Source organism: Marmota marmota, unplaced genomic scaffold, assembly GCF_001458135.2.
Source record: "Marmota marmota marmota unplaced genomic scaffold, marMar, whole genome shotgun sequence".
In the NCBI taxonomy this organism is placed as follows: Eukaryota; Metazoa; Chordata; class Mammalia; order Rodentia; family Sciuridae; genus Marmota; species Marmota marmota.
The window spans coordinates 63,141,511-63,164,022 of NW_025999842.1; the positions used below are offsets into that span (position 1 = coordinate 63,141,511).

At 39.9% G+C, this 22,512-nt stretch overlaps 1 protein-coding gene across 6 annotated transcripts in view; it reads left to right on the forward strand.

The window, feature by feature from the left end:
- Positions 1–22,512, forward strand: part of Sash1 (SAM and SH3 domain containing 1) — an 899,535-nt gene that overhangs the window by 718,748 nt on the left and 158,275 nt on the right. For 2 of the 6 annotated variants that reach the window (XM_048799602.1, XM_048799609.1), the window contains exon 1: positions 12,073–12,695. The exons of 3 other annotated variants lie outside the window; for them this stretch is intronic. In XM_048799602.1, coding sequence (XP_048655559.1) covers positions 12,381–12,695 — 315 coding nt within the window. In that variant the 5' untranslated portion in view covers positions 12,073–12,380. Of the gene's footprint in view, positions 1–12,072; positions 12,696–22,512 lie in introns of those variants that run through there. One more of the 6 variants, XM_015502098.2, reaches the window with a different exon arrangement.

Genomic DNA, 22,512 nt, shown 5'->3' on the forward strand with positions numbered 1-22,512 from the left:
TATATATATGTATGAAAAAGGCTGGGATGTAGCTCAGTGGTAGAACACCCCTGAGTTCAATCCCTGGTACTGCAGAAAGCAAAAAAATAATGCCCTACACCCCATTAACAATGTTTATCTAAATAGCACAGTAACAGCAAAAATTTATTTATTTGTTTTTGTGGTGCCAGAGATTGAACCCAGGGCCTCTCACATGCTAGGCAGATGCTCTCCACTGAGCCATACTCGCATCCCTGACTGTCATCTTTATTTATTATTTATTTATTTATTTATTTGAGAGAGAGAGAGAGAGAGAATTTCAATATTTTCAGTTTTCGGCAGACACAACATCTTTGTTTGTATGTGGTGCTGAGGATTGAACCCAGGCCGCACGCATGCCAGGCGAGCGCCCTACCACTTGAGCCACATCCCCAGCCCCTGACTGTCATCTTTATTAATCCATTTTCTTTTATTCTTCAATATGCTACATTCTGGTTTCTAGTCCTTCTTCTGACCCTGAGTGGGTGGCTGGGGAAGATTCCCAGAGACTCCAAAATGCATCTTCACTGACACGCCCACCCCTCTGACTTTCTTGCAGGACTGGCCATCCCCAGTTACAGCACTGTTCCCTCCTGCAATTCCCCCTTCCTCCATAGCATGCTATGGTCTTTCTCTCCTACTTCTGACACCTTCTATCAGTCTTGGTGTCATTTTTCCCTCCTGTTCTCTTAAATGCAGATATTCTCCAGTTCTTGCCATTCATGGTTCTCCACTCTCACGTGGATGGATTTCCTCCCTGCCTACCCATCAGAATCACCCATGGCTCTTTCAAAAAATAAAGGCAACCAGGCCTGTCTCCAGTGCTTCTAGGTAGCTCCTGGACACCTGTACTTTTAAAAGCATCATAGTAATTCTAATGTGTACCCACATTAGTCAATCACTATGGTTTCCTTAGAGTTGGTGATTTCCTTTATCAAATATTGTTTGAATGCCTACCATGTGCCCAGTACAATGTGAGTTACTGGAGATTATCAGTGAGTGAGCCATGCATCCCTCCACCCGCCCCTGTCATAGACTTTGCAGTTAAACATGAGGGACACAATAAACAAGTGCAGGAAGTAGGATTAACTGCTGTGCTATGAAAACAGCTGGGTGTTACAGAGAAGCAGAAGTGGGACAAGTCTGCCAGGTTTGGGAAAGGCCCCTAAAGGTTTCCTGGGGGACCTGCTTTTCCCAGCTAAAGGGAACGGCTATTCATTCATGGCCCACGTGCCTGAAGGCCAAAGGGCAAGAGTGAGATTCTGCAGTAGGGAGTAAGTGCGGGATGGTGGAAGCATGGGAAGGGGGAGTGGGATCCCTCCCCCCTTCAGAGGGGTCAAGTGAGGCAGAGCTGGGGAGAAAGGTAGCAGAAAGTCATGTCTGTGGCCCTCACTGCTTCCTTGAGTTCATCCTGCGTCATCTATGAATTGTGGATGTGGTTATCCACAAGCAAAGTTCGCTGTCGCTCGCCTGTTTGCAGAGCCAGGAACCTGGATCAGCCTTCATGTCTTCCTTTCCAACTCCCCTCACCAATCAATAGCCCAGTCCTTCTAATTCAGCTCTGGGTGTTCTCAGTTCTCCACTCCACCCCAAGGCCCTTGCTCATGGCTGTCTTCCTCCAAGTCCTTAGCTGCTGCAAAAAAGAAATCTAGTGTTTTTGTTTCTTAAGTAAGGGTCCAGTATTAAGACAGATCACTCAGAATTGTTGGGAGGACTGATGGAATGGACTATGGCTGAGACTTTAAGAATGACTGCAATTTTATAGAGTGACTAACAGTCCCAGTGACCTGAGCAGGAGCTATTCTCAAAATGTGGGAATTTCAGGGCTAAAACTGACAGTCCTGGGAAAAATAGAATGGAGTGCACCCAGGGATGGATGCCAAGGCTAGGGAGGTAGCTCAGTGGTAGAAAAACTATCACAGTATGCAAAACCCAAAAAAGTTAAAAAAGAATTAAAAAGATCCAGAAGGAATGGCTCTTCTGCTATCATCAGGCAACCCCCAAACCAGAAGGCAGAGCTGCAATCTCTGCCAATCCCAATCCATGCAACCCATCGTGCACTAAGCTCCTCCCCAGTTTCAAAGCCTTATGTGAATGTATTGATGTGGCAGAACCTCAATAAAGTCCTTAACCACAGGGCAAGGGAACCATGAGAAGTATAATTGTAGCTATGCAGCTCCTGCATGATGAATGAGAGGTAAACAAACCACTGATATCTGCCATAATGCCATCGTAACCCCTAGTCTGGATTAGAAGCATGATTCTTTTTTTTTCCCCCTTTGTTCCAGTGCTAGCAATCAAATTTCACTTAGGATCTCACTTAGCACATACCCAGCCCCATCAATGACTCTTAGAAATTGCTTTGTCTTTAATTTTATCCTCTTCTTGAATGAACTCTGTATTACCTTTCATTTTGAAATAAGCCTAAATCAGTTTAATACTTACTCCTTTAAAACCTTCAGTGACTCCATATTTTGCATTTATTATAATAACTAGTAAGATGTAATCATATATTATCGCACATTTGCATTACTACTCTGCTTAATTATTATTATTTTCAAATTTTTAATTGTGATTGTGTGTGTGTGTGTGTTTTACAAGAAATTCAACTCTCTGCTTTCTTTGTGTGTGTGTGTGTGGGGGGGGAGTGGTATACAGGTTGAATCCAGGGCCTTGCACATGGTAGGCAAGTGCTCTATCACTGAGCTACACTCTTAGCCTCACTCTGCTTTCTTGATTGGAAGATGAAGGGGGTGGAGTTATGGCAAACTGTGGTGTTGGAAAGGGCAGACACAGTAAAATCCTTCCCTTTAGCTTGGCATAAAGACCATCCATTCTTACTCTTCCTACCTGCTAATGTCCTACCACACTCTCCTCACTGGACTTTATACTTTAACCCCTCCAGGTTTTTCCTAGATTGCCTAGACAACCTCTTTTTATTTCCTTGACTGGCTGGTGAATTGTGTGGCCTTCAAACCCTTATTAGGGATCATATCCTTTGTGAACTCTTCACATTACCCACCCAGTTGAGCACCCCTTTATTGTGTATGTATGCATGTTACTTACTTTTCTATCTGCTTTAATAAATTAGATGATACTAAAATCAGGCCTCTCTAGTCTTGATACCTAATACTATGTCAGACATAATCAGTAATCAATCATTACTTGTGAAGAGATGGCTGGTTGGATGGATGGATGAAAGATGGACACAACGCAACCTCCATAATTTGTACCCAAGAAGAAAGCCTAGTAAAAATTACAGAATATTTTCAGAGTCTAAAAAGCAAAGAGGGGATACAGTGACACATGCCTATAATCTCAGGAACTTGGGAGGCTGAGGCAGGAGGATCTCAAGTTCAAGGCCAGCCTGGGCAATTTAGTGAGACCCTGTCTCAAAATAAAAAATAAAAAGGGCCAGCGATATAGCTTAGTGATAGAGTGCTTGCTGAGTATATGTCAAGTTCCCAGGTTTCATCCCCAGTATTAGAAGAAAACACAAGTAAATTGAGCGACAAATTTGAAAATTATATTAACTATTTTTTTATTTTGTATTGTTTTGTTTTCTATGTTTGGTGCTGGGGATGGAACCCTGAGCCTTGCATATTCTAAGCGTGTGCTCTGTTATTGAACTTACCTGCTCATAAGCATGAAATGTTTTATAACACTTTAAAGTAGCTATTATTTTTTTCCTCCCCTCTGTACTGGAAATTGAACCCAGAGGAACTCCACCCCTGAGCTACACTCTCAGCCCTTTTTATTTTTGAGACAGGGTCTCAGTAAATTGCTGAGTCTGGCCTCCAACTGGTAATGCTTCTGCCTCAGCCTCCTGAGCCATTGTGATCAGTGTGCACCACCAAACCCAACTTCAACCAGCTTTAGAAGATTATTTTTCTTATTTTGGTTAAACATCCTCCTAGTTCTCTGTTTCCAGATTTACCCTGTTCATTTAGTTAATAATTCCCCTCCCCTGCTTTCTCATAGCACAAAAGTAAATCTTGAACCTGGGGATGTTACTCAGTGGTAGAGCATGTGAAATCCTGCATGAAGCTCTGAGTTCAGTCCCCAGTACCACAAACAAACAAACAATAACAAAAATTAATCCTTTGTCCAGACTGAAACAAATTATGACTTACTGGTTTAGATTAAATTAAATTTATCCCTTTGCTATCATTTACCTTTGAGTTAATATATTAAGAAATAAAATTTTCTTTATTTCAAGGATATCAGTACTTTACTGTTTTGTTTTGATCAATAAAGGGTAGCTCTGTTTTTGGAGGATGCTGATGTATGCTGCTGTTGAAAAATTCTTCAGCAAATGAAGATTTGTGTTTTTCATCTATTTTTTTTTCTTTCATGTGTGTTCCATTTAGATCAGGAAATTGACATTTTAGCCTGGAAGACTTAGGCCAGATGTTAGTTCACTGGCCGAAAGATGGATTTCCTGCCCCAATAGGTGACCTCTGAAAGCAAAATAGGCTTTTTCTTAATGGATAGACTGTCCAAATGACCTCATTTCTAGAACAAGCGTTCTTTGTTAAGTGTCTCTTTGCTATTGGGATCAACATCATCTGATTTTTGAGAACATTCATTAGATAAAGGGTAGCTAGCACCTAGTTGTTTCACTTAGGAGACAAAAAATCTGCCTAGACAATCCATTTTTTTTTTTAACTTGCATTCTTTGAGAAGCAAGTGGTACAGAAAATCTGGTGCCCATGTTAATATTTCCCTTAAATTTCAATCCTCATTGAGAGCAGCACTAACCATAGGAGCAACACATAGTATGGACTTCTCTAAACAGGGAATTGTTCCACGGGGGCACTATTTAAAGAAGTAGCCATGACCCCAATGTCCTATCACTTGAGACTTCTATCTCCACATGTGAGAAGCTCATTGAGACATTCTCCAAGACACCACCTCTTTTGATGGGTCTGTCACAGAGTTCATTTATTTATATCTTCAATTGTGTAAGGCAGCTTAAAAGAACTAGATAACTGAGCCTGTGTGTGTGTGTGTGTGTGTGTGTGTCCATGTATCTGTGTGTATCACAGGAAACACAATTTGAAAGAAACTGCCCAGGAGAGGAAAATGGCCTTGGACAACTCGGTGGAGAGGGCAGTCCCCTAAGATGCACTATACACGGGAAGAGGGGGACTTAGATCGTGTGAGAAGGAAGGTACATGTTTCAGAGATTCTAAAATAATGGATTTTTATAGCTAGAGGGAAAGTTGAGAATTTCTTTCTTTCCTTCCCCACCCCCCAGTTCCCAGAAACAAGAATCAGAGTATCTCTTTCATAGTTTTCTGTGAATTTTTCGAGTATAAATATCTTTTTCCTTGTGTTCCCAAATCTGGACCCCTCCATAAGGCAGAATAGAAGGAGGCAGAGCCACGGAGGTAACATTAGGACTGGGCAGGGCACCTGACAGTCAAGGTTTTCATTCAGGTAATTTGTCTATGTAGGAAATTCATGACTCTTTTTAGAAATAAGCAGTACAAAGCTAGCCCATTTTGCTTTATTTTAATGGGTTAACACATGTTTTTCCCAGAATGTTATACTTGGTTAAATGCCTTCTTTTTCTTCTTCTTCTTCTTCTTCTTCTTCTTCTTCTTCTTCTTCTTCTTCTTCTTCTTCTTCTTCTTCTTCTTTTTTTTTTTTAATACTCATACACAAATGTCGTTAATCAAATTTATTGTCACTGAATCCAAGTATTCTGGATAATTTCAACTCTGGGTAAGACTGTAAAAATCTTCTGTTTACCAGGGTGAATTGTGGCAGTGGGAATCCTTCGTGCCATGTACTATCACATTGTAGTACCTCAAAGAAGCAAAGCAGTAGTTTCACTGGAGACTTTAAATTTTATGTCAAAAAATATTTTCTACAATTAGTTTTAAGCAACAGACAGCCATGGAGGACTTCTCCCTGGATAAAATTTATAAAATAAAGCTTGATGAGTCAATCTGGGTTGTAGATACCTTCCCACTATGCTTTTAAATCCCTACTTGCATAACTTAGAAATACTCAACATAATATCTGAAGTCTTATTGGCACAATTTTCCCTTACACTCCCCTAAGTTAAAAAGACTATTAGCAGGGCGTATGATTCTAAAAAGAATTCCTTTTCCATGTTTCCTTTTTTCTTCTTTTTAAATGCCAAGTTCACTCTCACATAATTTCATACCTCTCCTCAGGAGAAACTGCTCTCCTCTTGATTCAAAAGTCACTTTATGGTGAGTTGAAGTCCTTTGGTTCTTTGCCTTAAACACTATGTAATTCAATTTGCACAGCATACTTTTGATCCTCATAGGCACCTGTAGATAGCCCACCAGAATTCTGTTTCTCATCTGTAATGTGTATTACAGAAGATAGTGTATGAGTTCGGAATCCTTGGGGTTCAGGATTGTAAGGGGCTTTAGAAATCATTTAGTCCAACCCCATTGTATAAAATGAAATATCTATGGAAGTACTGTTACTGTATCTGAAAGAATAATTTCCAGGCAGAACCTTGGTGCTTACCTAGCACCAACACAGACTATTCAACTGGCTGGGCAAGCAGCACTTCTTATCAGAGTAGGAGAGATTTCAGAGAAAAGTATTTATAGCCCTGTATCCTTACTTTGTTTATTTACCTCCTCTCCCTGGCCTGTTCTGGCTGTCTTCACATTGTTTTAATTTCTCTCTAATTTTTCTCTTTTACCAAGTACTGATGGAGAGGCTTTTAAGCAGGTAAGGCTTTTGCAGAGGTTTGACTCACCACTAAATGTGAAAACAAAATTAATGAGGATTATGATGGGGAAAAATGTTTCAGCATATCAATTTTTTCTTGAAGTCAGTTCCCCAAGGCATTGTGGACTGCCCCCTGTAGGAGTGCCAGAGCTGGTTGCTGACTGTTGGTAAAAATTAAAGGAGCTTATCTATTTTCATTGCTCAATGTTAGCAGGCAGGCAGGATGGTAAAAAATAAATTGGACTATTTATAATATTTCAGATTTAATCTATGCACTAAGCAGAAAAAATTTTTAATGAAAGCAAGTATTTAAATGAAGCTCTTTGGCTAAAACATGTACCATTCTTATGGAGAATATATTTTAATTTAAATATTTAATTGTGTGCGCTACAAAACCAAATATTTCTGAATATCTGATTTGGGGATCTCCATTCACTTGCCTTTGACAGCTTCTTTTACCTGTGAGCTTTTAAAATCAATCTACTGGTAGAGCTTTTTAATATAGTCTATTAAAACTTCACATTTCCTCAGCAATTTGCTCCTTTTTCTTATTCTGACCTGCCCAGATCTTGCAAGGGCTCTCACTATCACTATCTCTTGGGGTGCTTGTTAAAATAGATTGCTGGTCCTACCTCCAGAGTGTCTAATTTAGTAGGCTCCAGATAGGGCCAGAAAATTCAATTTCTAGCAATTTCCTAATTGAGGCTAATGATGGTATCCCCACTTTGAGAAACACTGTTTGGGATAAAATATCATAAGAGAGATGGTAGTGTGATCTCAGGCCTTGGTAGTGAAGATGGAGAGAAGTGAATGTAATTGACCTAGATTTTTGAAGACCAGTAGTTTTTAGCCATAATGTAGATGGGAACGATGTTGAGGGAAGGGAGGGATGGAAGAAATTTGTGGGAGTTTGGCACCTCAAATGAATGAATGGATGTAACCGACAATTAAAATATAAAGAAGCTAAGTAGGAGTGCTAGATCATGGTGGGAAATCCTAAATTCCATTTTGCTAATACTGAAGTCTTAATAAGCTGGGTGTATTGGTGCATGCACACCTGTAATCTCAGCAACCCAGGAGCTGAGGTAGGAGGATCACAAGTTAGAGGCCAGCCTCAGTGTCAGCAAGACCCTGTCTCAAAATGAAAAACAACAAGGGCTGGGAGGTTTCTGGGTGGGATTCAATCCCCAGTACTTAAGAAAAAAAATTAAATGAAATACTTCTAAAATTCCAGTACAACACCTAGTAGTCAGTAGGTTTTCAGTAAATGACAGCTATTGTTATTGTTACCCTCATTCCCTTTCTTCACACTGTACCTTGCCATTACTGTACCTTGTCAAAGGTAACCTCCCAACTCCATTACTCAGCAACCACATTCCAGGGCTAGGAATTAGTTCTTTGGGTGATTGAAGATATCCAGGAATGAACAAGGAAACTTCCTATTTATAGTTTCAGCTCATGGGTTGACTAGGTGGAGAAGGAAGAGAGGGTGGGAAAAGGGGGTGAGGTTCTAATTCATAGAAGTCCTTGCATGATTCCAGATAACCTCAGAACTATGTGAAACAGATGGAATTTCTCCATTTTGTAGATGAGATAAATAACTTGCCCACTGACTTATAGAAACTCCAGTGAAAATTCAATTCTAACTTTCTTCAGACCCCATTGTATTTGTGCTTTCTATAGTATGAAATGGTTCCTTTACTCCTAAACAATAGACTAGTTACTTTTTTGTATAATATCCTAACTATGTTGCAACAGTATCTTAAATGTGTGCCAATTTCCAGACTAGCAATTTTTAAAATTTATTTGTTTTATTTTTTTGTAGTACTGAAAGTTGAGCATAGGGCCTTGCACAGGCTAGGTAAGCACTCTACCATTGAACCATCCACGGCTAGATTAGTGGCTTTTACATGTTGTGATCCTAATCCATAGTAAGAACAACTTTTTACAAAGCCAGCCAGAATAAACATGCATATGATAGATAATTATTTCTAATAAACAATACTTATTGAGAATCACTACATTATCAAAATTCTCAATAAATTCATTCTGATATTCTTTTGTTCATCTGCTAAAATAAACATTCATCAGGACCCACAGAATGATTTCACAATTCCAACAAACTGGTCAAGAACCCTGATGGTAAGGGAAAGTGGGAGAGATGGATGTCTGCATAGCCATCTTCATGGGAATAGCATGATTGATGAAAGAATTTGTAAAATATCAGGCTGTTTTCTGTTCTCTGCCCACATATGGCTGTGTTCACTTGGATTTGAGTTAGATTTTTTTTTTGGGGGGGGGGGTACTGAGGATTGAACTCAAGGGGCACTCAGCCACTGAGTCACATCCCCAGCCTTATTTTGTGTTTTATTTAGAGACAGGATCTCACTGAGTTGCTTAATGCCTCACTTTTGCTGAGGCTAGCTTTGAACTCTCTATCCTCCTACCTTAACATCCCAAGCCTGCAGGTATTACAGGTGCGTGACACTGTGCTTGGCTTGACCTAAATCTTGGAGGCCCTTCCCTACCTTCATAGGATAGAATGCAATTATAGAAAGCCCTTGGTAAATGGTAGCCCCATGGGACTTTGAAATGATGAGGAGGAGGAAGAGGAGGGAGAGGAGGAGGATTCCTGTCTAAACCCTGAAAGAATTTAGAAAAAAGGAGACAAGACTCCATCATGGGCACAGAAATCAGGTTCCTCTTTGATTAATGTTTGGAAATTAAGTAAAAAGGTTAAACTTTATTTTTTTACATTATCAACAAAATTATTTATGTTCCAGGAGTATAAAAGTGACTGTAGGCAATATAGCAAAAATAATAGATCACATTATATACATAGGCATCAACATTCTTCCTAAAATATGCTTTATCTCATTTCTGGCCACTTATTGGAGAACTTTAGGAAAAGGAGCTTAAACATCTGGGATATAAAAGGAGCTTGAAAACCTAGGATATTGATTTCTATAAGTACCAAAATGCTGGCTAAGGTTCAATAATATTGATGTGTCTGCCTGTTGTCTCCCAATTGTGCCTATCTTTAGATGACCCTGAAACATAATATCACCTTGGAGGGGGTGGGTGGCAATTACCATGGGCTTGCCTCAACAAGGATGGGGAACCTGTAGCACCATGGAAAGGTCAAATGCTTTGCCCCAGGTTATCTGAGTCAAGAAGAAAAACACTTGTGAGAGGACTATAGCATGTAAGGTCCCCAGCTTGCACAATATCCCCACCCCTCCTACTCCCAGTCACTGGCCAGGAAAGTTTTTTTGTTTTGTTTTGTTTTAAAATTTTTAGTTTTAATTAGTTATACATGACAGTAGAATGCATTTATGCACTTTGATATATCATCCATAGATGGGATATAATTTCTCATTTTTCTGAATGTACATGTTATAGAATCACATCAATCATGCCAAGAAGTTTTGATGCAGAGAACAAGCTGCCCTTCCAGCAAGCACCACAGTGCTCTGCATTTTCTTGAATTTGAAAAGGTACCACATAGCAAATAAGTTGGAATTTTTAAATATACCAGTAAAATAAATAGCAAAGGCAATTCACCCTCTTTTATCAGTTGCTTATTTTCATGTCTTCATAGAAATGACATATTTATAAAGCCCACCTGCCTTAACTGAACTTATTTGTATACACAGTATGGTAGAGCATGAGGGAGCCTTGGAAGCCCATTGGGCCTGACTCAGCATCTTCCCAGAAAAGCAGGTCAGCTACATTGACTTATGGTCCAGGCCTCCTTTCTCTTCAACACAGTGCTTTCTTTCTTTTTTTAAAAAAATTTTGATTTGTTCTTTTTAGTTATACATGACAATGGAATCTATTTTAATATATTTACACAAGCATGAAATATATCTTATTCTAATTAGGATTCCATTCTTGTAGATGTACACAATGTTACTGTGGTATACTCACATATGTACATAAGAAAGTTATGTCATGTCATACAGTGCTTTCTTACTATCAAAGGAAAACCTTCTCATTCTTGTTCTTTCCTTTAAAAAAAAAGATCATCAAGACACATTTGGACAAAAAAAAATAGTATCATCAGGGGTCATGCTTATTAATTAATTCATTTGTTGATGTTGGCAATTGAACTCAGGGCTCATGATGTGCTCTACCACTGAGCTACATCCTCAACCCCATAAAATTAATTAATTAATTAGTTAATTAATTATTTAAAGCTGGGGATTGAACCCAGAGAGGGCCTTGTGCATGTGAGGCAAGCACTCAACCAACTGAGCTATATTCCCAGCCCCATAAATTTATTTTTGAAAGTTTTTACTGTTCTGAACTTTCCTTCAAGAGCTGTAAGGTCATCCCATGAGTTGGTGCTTCTGGCAATTCATGCTTTGGAAGAGGATTTAACCCCTTACTTTCACTAGGCCCAGAAGGGGAAAAACAACAACAAAAACTAGGAGAGAAACCAGCAAGGGCTCTCACCCTGGGGCGCCTCACTCGGCTCCCCTCCCCCACTCCCCAACTCTTTAACAAGGGACAGATTTCTTGAAGTTTCTTAACTGTTTCACAAAGTGATCAGTCACCAAATCAAGTGTGCCAAGCATTGTCATCTCCTAGGGAAAATTCTCTGAGTGGTTTTCAAAGGAAGTATTGCAAAAGGAAGAAGAATCTCTTTGGGGCTATTTCCCTCAGTAAATAAATCCGTCATGGATCTTCCTCTTGGAAAAACACATACACAGGGCCCGTGTCTGCCACGGGGCCGAGCGCTACAACCATTAACAGCTGGTTTTGAAAACAGCCCTTGCCTGTGTCCTTAATGTAAAGGAACCCTCAAACCCAAACGCATTCCCCCTAATGAGCGGAAAGCCTAGCAGTGCATAGCATTGTGGCACTCAGGAGTCCAAACGTCCCTACTCCCCTAAACGATCCGAACAATGGCTCGTGCCCAAGCGCACACTAGTTTTCAGCTACGTCTAGGCTGACAGGGGCAGGGTGGTAATTCTTTAGGTCGCCCGACTTCCCAAGGGGCGAGATGTGGATCGTAACGACTCTGCCTATTTGGGAACTCTTTCGGCAGGAGTAGCTTAAAGATTAACTTTCTGAAGTTTCTGGGGGCCAAAAGCATGCGGGTGCATGGCGTGATTGGGAACTCGTGCGGGCCGCCGGTGGCCGCGGCTCTGCTGCTCTTTCAACAGGCGATTTGTTCTCCTGTCCGTGGCTCATTTCCATGCAAAGAGCCTGACATCAGAGCACCTTTTGTTGCTAAACGCTTTCTTTAGCCCGGAGGGGAGAGAGTCATGTGGAGCTGGAAGAGCTCATTCTGAAGAGAGGGGTCCAAAGCGTAGCTTCTAAGGTCCCGAGGCGCCGCAGTCACTCCTGCGGGGCCCTGCCCAGACTTGCTGGCAGAAACAAGTCGCGTGCCGCAGTTAGCCGGTTCCCGTCACAGGAAGCAACGCCTTTGCCGTGCGTTTAATTGCTTCTGGGCTGAGCGAGTTCCCCGCCGCGGCACTCAGTGGTGCGGACTTTGCTCCTGCTACCCTGTTGCTGAGCCGAGTCGGGTCGGGAAAGTTTCAGGAGTTGTCAGTCGCGCTGCCCGCGGCCACCTAGTGCCGAGGTGCTGACGCCTCTGAGGGCCCCGCGGACTGGCTGGGGGCCGCCTGGGCATGCTGCGCGGGGCGCGGCTCCGTGACGCCAAGGCCCGGGACCCTACACCTCGGACGGTTGCGCACTGGTGCTGGGCGAGGGCGCAGCGGCCACCGGGACGCACGGCCAGCGCGCGGGACGCGACCATGGAGGAAGACGCGGGAGCGGCTGGCCCTGCGCCGGAGCCCGAGCCCGAGCCCGAGCCGGAGCCCGAACCAGAGCCCGAGCAGGAGCCGGAGCCGGAGCGAGAGCCGGAGCCGGAGCGAGAGCCAGCGCTGGACGCCGGCACATCTGAGGCGTTCTCCCGACTCTGGACCGAGGTGATGGGCATCCTGGTGAGTTACCTGCGGAAGGAGGCGCTGGAAGCAGGGCTCGCTCGCGGCTGAGGGTCTGGATCCCAGTGCTCCCTTCATGCCCACCCACCGGGCACCCCTCTCTTAGCAGCGTCTTCCTTCTCTTGCTCCGGTTCTTAGGGGGTTAAATACACACAGTATAGGATTTCAAACCCTAATTAAAAAATAACCAGCCACCGATCACATCAAAGACACTTTTTGAAAGATCGGGTATAATATTCAACAGTTTAATCTGGAACACCTGCTGAGATGTTGGGAAAGAAAAAACAAGAAAGAGTCCTTTAAAGAGGAGTGAATGTAAATACTACATGTTAAATATTTGGTTGATGGACTTCTCACAGTTGGATCTGGAAGAGGCTGATGGCACTGATGTTTATCTTCTCACCACTTGTTGTGTGACTGCCAGAAGAAAACAACCATTTCCTTGCTCAGGACCTCCAGAATGTTTACTTGCTCTGTTTGCAGTCTTTCCAATTTGTAGAATCACGGGATATTTGTTTTACATGTTTGGGGAAAAGCAATAGGGTTTATTTTGCTAAATCTGTGCCATCAAGTATTTTGAAATATCCAGGGTCTAAAACTGCCAATGGATTTGGCATAATTTTGAAAAACAGGTCTCATACATGGAGGATATTTTAAAGCACATGGCTATATGGTAATAATATTAAACCTCTGGAATGGCCAATTATGGGGAATTAGTTAATCACTTTTGGTGGAGCTGTAGTTAGGTCGACTGGAATCAGATGGATGGGGATTATTACAGTAAGACATTTTAATTCACACCTAAAAAGACATCCTTAGTGTAAAAGTCTTGGAATAGCCAGATGTGTAGACCATTGGAGAAGATGCTACATTGACTTTGTGATCTTTTTTCAAATGGGAGATATAGTTTTCAGAATTCTTCTTTGGGAAGAAGTGATTAAGCTCTTAGCTGTTGAAGTAAGTTGGCCTGGGCCAAATCCCTGCTTTCCAACAGATTGTCTGAGTCACCTGGGCCAAGTTATTCAACTCTTCTCAGTCTCAGTTTCATCACCTGAAAAATAAGGAAAAGAAGACTCGTTTCTTGGGTTTTCGGAAATTTAGCTAAGTTAATATGTATCAACTACTAAGCATACTGCCTGATATTAGTAGATGCTCATTGAAGGTTATCTTTATCTATATATTTTTTTTCTGCAAATAGAATCTTGAGACTACTATCTTCCAGAAATCCTAAAGTCCAGTTATTCCATTTTCAGATCTCTATTGATATTTATGATTATTACTGTACAGAGAACAGAGAACCAGGAAAGGTTGGTTAAAGATTTCTATCTGGGGTTGGGAATGTAACTCAGTGGTAGAGGGCTTGTCTAGCATGCACAGGCCTGGGTTCAATCCCTAGCACTGCTGAAAATAAAATAAAATAAATAAAAATTCTCTCTGTACTTTTCACTCAGTATTTTAGAGCACATGGCTATATGGTAAAATATATGTTGATGCTGTATACCTGTATACATATATACTTTTCATATGTGTATACAGTATACATATAATATATATTTTGGATTTAAAAGCTCCTGTTTTTACATTTTCTAAACTTTTCAGAAGAATAAGCTCCTAAACTAAAATTACAAAAAACCCAATGAACATTTTAATGTTGTGGTGGTACATTATTTTTCAAGTTCATCAGCCAAGAAGATTATCTTCTCATTTCTTGCTGAGATTCCTCCTGCTCTGTAAATTTTCAGTCACTGAGAACATTGGTTTGATAACATCACTTTGTATCCTTTGCTAGGGCGTGGGCTGGGGAGCTGGCTTAAATGGAAGTTAGGCTGAGGGTTGTTTGGGGGAGGAGGGTTGGCAGGTGGCACTTTCTGAATATTTGCTTTCCTTCCCTGGCAGATTCCAGCACTGTTGGGTCAGTTGTAGCAGAGTGTTCTTTGGCTGAGTTAAAAGATGGGGTGGGGCCCTAGAAGCTCAAACCTGTTATTCAAAGAGCAGTTGCTGGAGAAAAGAAAATATGTGCTTCTTGCACAGTTAATAGTTCAATGTGAAGCAAGAAATAACATAAAGCTGGGTCTCAAACAGGTTATGTCCACTCATGTTTTCCTATTTATACAATCTTGTTTTCCTTTGGAGTAAATTTGGGCATTGGGATTATTCCTTAGTAAAATGCAGAGAGAGAAGATAAGGCTTATTTTCCTTTGTACATGTCAGTGGGACAACACTGGGATAAAAGGGTGAATCTTCTCCTAAAAAAACTGTCATCCTTGTGTTTATAAAAACTGGAACTTTGGGGCAATGGATGACGACACAAAATGGACAGTTGACTCCATTCTTCCTGAAATACAAGACACCATTTCCATAATTTCATGCTTAAAGTATGGGATTCTGTAGTCATCTATCAGCCTAGACAGAAGAAGAGACTTGACCAGTGGCACATGTTGTTAGTGACAACATGACACCAGTCAGAAGCCTGATTCCATAAAATGTAACTATGTCCAGAATTTTAGGCAAAATGGTTGGAAAGATTCTTTTTCCATTCTGACCTAGAGGAAGGGAGTAGAGGTGTGTTTGTGTGTGTGTGTGTGTGTGTGTGTGTGTAGTAGTAGTAGTAGTAGCAGCAGCAGCAGTAGTAGTAGTAGTAGTGAAGAAAATAAGTATGAGAATCAAATCTCATAGCCTCATAGGTAAGAATGTTTTTAGGTGAAAGAGCACAATCCTGTTTTCCACTAGTGCTCAGCAATGAGAGACATTTGGCCTCCAGGGAATTATCTAGTTATAACCCAGAGAAGGGTGTTCCCCCAGTGTCATGGATCTCAGTAAATACTGGATGGCTGTTTGAGTTCATTCAGACACATTTTGCATTTAAATTAATTCAGTCCATGCAGAGTTGAGCACCAAATAGTTGCTTTCAGATAATTGTTAACAAAGTGGTTATTTAGAGAAGAAATAATAGTATAATTTACAGCATGAAAATATTTAAGCAGTGCTAGAATAGATAAATGTTAGCTAATAAGTCAAAATTGTAAGTTGATTTAGAATAAAGAGAAAACGAGCTTAAAGAAATACCAGACTGTGAATACCTGGAGGGCAGAGTCAGTGTCATTTATTTTTCTAACTCTAGTGCCTTTGACTTACCAGGATGCTAAGAGCACGATTTTGTCCATTGAAAAGAAAAAAACAAAAACAAAAAAAACACAAACCAGCATGCATTTCTTAAATGTAGAAGTCACATCAGAGTACAGTTCTCTAAGGACTCACCCACTAGGATGGGGCACACTTCTCAAGATGTTAATAAATTCTGTTTGGGTTGATGCTAACATTTGGACACTTTCATCATGCACGCTAAAAATCCTGGGGCTTCTAGTGGTAATGTACATTGCGAAATGTTTACAAGCCTTGAGCAATTAAGCTTTGGGATTCTTGTGAAATGTGCATTCTATTCAACCTTGCAACACGTGGTTTTCTGAAGCATGTCTGTCACCTTTGCCTATGACAGGTTTACATGTCTGCTGAGAAGCACAAAATTAGTTAGAATCCTGTGCAGTTTTTAGTTTTAGATCTTTACTGTGTGGTTGCAGTCACCGCTTTCCTTCCCCCCTCCCCCTTTTTTTGTGGGGGAGGGTAGTTGTCTTTTAAGAGTGGGAATGTCGGAGTTTGACATGGTTAGATATGGGAGATGTTTTTTTCAGGACTGATTATCCATGTGGCAGATTGTGCTGTTCTTTAGCTTCTGTCTCCAGAATTCCAAGACCTCGAAAGCTAAGCCAGGCCTTCCAAGCTACTTGCTAGCTGCAAAGGGGGTTAGTAAGTGCCTATTGTTCTCAGAATCCTGCAAGATGCACCTCCCCCAGACCTGAAATTTCCTCTGTTCCTTGCTCTGCCCCTACAGTTTACAATGATTTCCCAGCAATGCCTGGAAAATATCCATTGACTAGGAATACTGCAAAGCATCCCCTGCTCCAAGTCCTGTGCAAACTACTGAAAGCTACTGAAAGAAGTAGGCTTCAGTCCACAGAACTGTTATATTTAGCCTGTCTTGCTGTTTACTCTGGCCCTAAAAACAACCCAAACCTAAAAACCTAACCAAAACAAAAAAACAAATTAAAAAAAAAAAAGCACCCCTTTCCTTTGTTAGGCAGTGTGGTAGAGGGGAGAGGAGGAGGCTTTGAAAATGTTAACTCCTTTGAAAGCAGTTACTTTACACCTTCTCGTAGGGGTGTCTTGAGCCTATTAACTAATGACTCAATTAATTTTCTGTGTTGGAATTTGGGAGCCAGCTTCAGTTTCAAATATTCTGACTTCATCCGAATTTTATGTTCCTTTTAGCCAGCCGAAAGCCTTATGGCTTTTATAAGTGGACAATTTGCCAGGTGAAGTAGTGGGAAGGACGTAAGGGCCTGCTCTAGTTCTTCATTTGCCATTTTCTGCCTTCTCTTTTCCTGTGGCTCCTAGTACCCTTCCCTCTTCTGTTGATGTGCTTGTTTTTCATTGTTGATTCCAACTTCTGTTGGTACACTACACGGCAGGAGAGCTGAGGAGGATGGAGTCCAGCACTGTGCTGGGCCCTGTACATGCTACCTTGCTTGATCCTCTCAGTGGATGTGACCATTGGGTATTATGGTCCCCATTTGACAGTTGATAAATAAGCATCCATATCCTCAATCATAAAAGTAGTACATGGAGAAGCTGAGGTCTGAATCATGTATTATTTCCTTGAAGTAAACTTCTAGTTGCAATTTTACTTTTCTACAGTTTTATAATCTATTCACTCACACATCTATTTAGACAGTTATTGGCTGTCATTTTCCTTTGTTGAGGCTGTATTTTTATGTAAGTGATTAAGGTAAGTATTAGTGATGCAGTAGTCCCCCTTCTTTTTTTTGTTTTCACTTTCTGTGGTTTCAGTTACCTGCTGTCAATCTTGATCTGAAACTATTTAATGGAAAATTCCAGAAATAGTTCATAAGTTTTAAATTGCATGCCTTTCTGAGCACTGTGATGAAATCTCTTGCCATCTTACTCAGTCTCACAAAGGACTTCAGTCATCACTTTGTCCAGCATATACACACTGTATATGCTACCCACCTGTTAGCAGTTGACCTGATTATCTGATCAATTGTCAGTGCTTATATTCAGGTAACCCTTATTTTTACTTAATAATGATTCCAAAGTGCAATTCAAATGTATTGAAGAGAAGCATTAAGTGCTTCCTTAAATAAAAGTGTAAAAATCCTAGACTTCATAAGGAAAGAAAAAAATTGTAGGATAAAGTTGCTAATATCTATAATATATAATATATTTTGAGAGATGGAGATATCACATTCATGTAATTTTTATCTCAGTATATTGTTATAATTGCCCTATTTTATTATTAGTTATTTTTGTTAATTTCTTAGTGTGCCTGATATATAATCAAACTTTATCATAGTTATGTATGTACAGGAAAAAATATAGTGTTCTTTGGGTTTGGTATTATCTGGGGTATCATGTATCCATTGAGGAGCTTGAAACATTACCCCCTGCAGATTAGGGGGACTACTATGCATGCCCTTGACTTCTGGAAAGGCATAGTTTTGTAGGGAAAACACCTGTATCTCTACCCTTCCTGCCTTACATATTCAATCCTTTAAATTTGGGCCCTGGTGGATGAGTAGGGGTTTCCAGAAAGGATTTTCAAGTAAAGGTTGGGGAAGAAGAGCCTTCCCAACAGAGAGAAGTAGGACAAATTTGGGGGAGCATAGGCACTGAGGTGGCCACAGTTCTGAGTGCTCATGTGGCTGGACACCTTTCTATACAGTGAGAAGCCATTGCAGAATTTTAAACTGGCATGGGACAAGCCATGCATTTAGAAAAGTGGCTTTGGGGGCCTAGCATGTGTGAGGCCTTGGATTCCAACCCCATCAACATGCTTCGATTTCATCCCCATCAACATGTGTGTCTACACACATACACACACCCCACACACAAGTGACTTTTGGGGGTGATGACTTGGCAATGAGTTTGGAGGAAGGAAACAACTTTAGTGGTCCAGAAGGAGGTGATGAGAGCCTGGATGATGTGTTTATCCATCCCATCATTCACTCTTTGGCTTCCTTAGGCCCAGCACTTTACTCAGTTTCTAATGTGATTCAGGATTACTACATGCTAATGTATACAATGGTCAATACACCTCATTGTACCCCGAAAATATACACAATTATTTGTCAAGTAAGACAAAATAATGGGGCTGGGGCTGGGGCTCAGTGGTAGAGCGCTTGCCTAGCATGCACAAGGCACTGTGTTCAATCCTCCAGCACCACATGAATGTAAAATAAAGATATTGTGTCCACCTAAAAAAAAAAAAAAAGAAGAAGAAAAAAAAAGACTAAATAATTTTTTAAAAAGAAATAAGAACTTTTGATTTTTTTCCCCCAGTGCTGGGGATCGAACCCAGAGCCTCATGCTTACTAGACATGTGCTTTATTACTGAGCCACACTCCTGGTTGTGTAATACTTTAAAGCTTAAGCTGAGTTAATGCCAAAAAATTTTAGAAATGTTGTATAATTTGTGATTTTCTTTTCCTAAAGAAAAGATATCTAATTATATCTAATTCTCTATCCACATATATTTGTACACATACCTATCTACCTGTGTCTTTTGAGTGAATGACGTGATTCCTTAAAAGGGGAATTATTATTTATAACACTATGTATACCATGCTATAGCTAAATGATCATTAAATACAGCTTTCAAAACTAATTGTAGAATACAGTGAAATAGTGGGAAATAATTGTATAAATTGTGTAGCAAATCCATAGGTTAATTTCACAAAGGACAATAAAATTAAAACATTATAAGTTTATCTAATGGATTGTTTTTTCTTTTCAGTAATGGGGATGGAACCTAGAACCTTATACATGCTAGGCAAGTGCTCTATACATGAGGTACAGCCTCAGTCCCTCTTATTTTAAAAAAAAAAAAAATTTCCCCCTGTACTGGGGATTGAACCCTGGGAGCACTTTACCACTGAGCTATATCCCCCGTCATTTTAAAATTTTTATTTTGAGAGAGTTTTGCTAGGTTATTGAAGTTGACCTTCAACTTGCCATCCTCCTGCCTTAGCCTCATGCATAGTTGGTACTATAGGTGTGCACCTCCTCACCCACCTAATGGATCCTTTTAAAAGTGCTATAATGCTAGCTGACTTCATCCTGTTAGGAATTAACCATTGTAATCCCACTGTGATAGATGGTGTTCCCTCCATGGTTTACAACATTCTTGCCATACAATAGAAATGAAATTGATCTAAAAAGACTGATTTTTTTTTTCCTTTTTGTGGTGCTGGGAATTGGACTCAGGCCTTGAGCATGATAGGCAAGCACTCTGCCACTGAGCGACACCCCAAGCTCTTCAAGAGTGAATTGAAATTCATGGAAGCTGAGATTCTTAGGATGAGCTATCCTATTTAAATAGTGAGTATAGAATAAGACTGTGACAGTTAACCAATCCTGCAGACTAATTTTGGAGTAAAATATATATTTGCAACTGCACGGAATTGTGTTTCAAATGATATGCTTATTTATTTATTAGCTAACTTTAGGTAATGAGACCCCATGATGGTTCATCTGTTGCGCATTAGTATTGCTCCTTGCCAGATGCCTAGTGTCCCTTCTTTTGTTCCCTTAAGCATTTCAATGGCAGCATCAATTCTTTATGAGGAGGGATACCACCTGGAGATAACCTGTCATTTGTGCATGTCAAGTCATGTAATCCAGACAGCTCGGTCCTGGAGGATGTGTATCCAGGCATGGTAGGATCTCTAAGCCTCCGAAAGTAACACTTGAAATGGGAGAGTTTCTTCTCTTGTAATCAATTCTGTTTTCTTTTGTCAAAAAGAAATTTCCTATATCTTTCACCTTTCTAAGATGCTGGTGAAAACGTCAATGCATTGGTAGGCTCTTCTGACTAATGTTTCACGTGTCCCAAGAGATACACTGCAGCTCTCCTTGGCTGTCTAAGGAGACAGTGCAGATGCCATTCATGGTTGACTTTAATGCTTTTATCCACCTTTTGTTCATATGGCTATGCAAATAGAGAGGGAAGAAGGTCTGGATCTCTCCATCACCTCCTCTTGATTGTGGCTTTCTTCTTCCTCCTGACATGCAGATAATGGGAAAGAAAATAAATGCATTATGAGAATCACATGATTTTTACCTAAAAGTGTCTTTCCAGAGCAAAATAGAAAACCTTGATATGTGTCCTGAGCCCTAGTTATTTTTATTTTACCTTAGGTAATCTTGACTTTACCAAGGCTTAGGCAAAATTAATATTTTGCCTAAGCCTTGGTATCTGCCATTTTTTTTTCCAACTTAAAGAAAAAAAAATAGTTGTGTGCTTTTTGTGTATGTGTGCTTTGAAAATATAGTGTTCAATATTAAGGTATTTTTAGAAGAAAGGAATATTCTAGTTGAATAATATATATATTTGTATAGGATGACGTCTACGTTTAGAGGAATTTGAAAGATTTCACTTGAAAACCATTAACAGTTTTGCAGACTTCTTTGTATGGAAATGTCTAGAGTTTTAAGAAAAACGGTTTTGAAAGAGAGAATAACTTTAATCTATGAATTAAAACATTTAGAAACAATAACAAAAATGTTAGTTAGACAACTTAGAAAACTGAAAAGGAGAGTAGTTATGAACAAAGGAACTATTTCAGATTGTTTAAGATCAAGCCCTGGCTTCAACCCTTAGTGGACATGGAACTTGGGGGAGTTAACCATTCTGTGCCTCAGTTTCCTCATCTGTAAAATGAGGGTGATAGCCACTCAACATTATTGGGTTCTCAGGATTAATTGAAACACTAGAATTATGCAGGGTATAGAATGAGTTGTTCATAAATGTTAGTTATTATTAGCTACTAATAATAGTCAAATCTCTTTAGTTAGGCTATGAATTAATTTCTCTTTTATCTTTCAATGGAGAGAAAATGTTCTGATTCCGCATATTCAATTTGAGATTGCTTTTAACTATCAATTTAATGTTGATTAAATGCCCTTCCTCCTCCTCCCCTCCTCTTCCTCCTCCTCTTTCTTCTTCTTCTTTTTTTGCAGTATATCAAATGGTCTTTCCTTATTCACAGTTTAAAATAAATGCATACATTGCTTCAAGGTATTAACTCTTGGGTAACATATTAATAAACATGCTTAAAATATTTTTTATATTCAAGAGAAAAAAATATGAATGTTTCTGGATAGCCAGGATTTTTTAGAGGCAAAAAGATATTTGTAATGAAAGTATGTTTTTTGTTTAAATTGTATCCAGATTGCTGTGTTTAAGTGGCAAATAATATAAGCATTTTCTTTTAAAATTTTTTTAAGAAAGAAAATCAAATAATTTTATTATACATATAATCATGCAGAAAGAACATCACTTGAGTTCATTTTTGGTTTAAAATTAATTTTTAATGGATGCAAAAGAAGCCTAAAGACCATGCTTATTAATGAGGCACCATGTTTTGATATGTGTATGCATCGTAGAATGCTTAAGTTACATTAAACTTTACAGTGAAAACATTAAAGATCTTTTCTTTTAGCTTTTTGAGTGTAGCACACTGTCATGACTCATGGTCACCCTGCTATGCAGAACCTGTTTCTCCTATCACACTGTAACTTGGTAGTCCTTGATCAACCTCTCTCTATCCTTCCAGCTGCTGTCCCCAGCCTCTGGTAATCAACATTCTACTCTACTATTCTGTGAGGTCAACTTTTTAATATTCCACATGTGAGTGAGATCATGGAAGACAACATTTTAATAGTTGAATTATTAGAAACATGT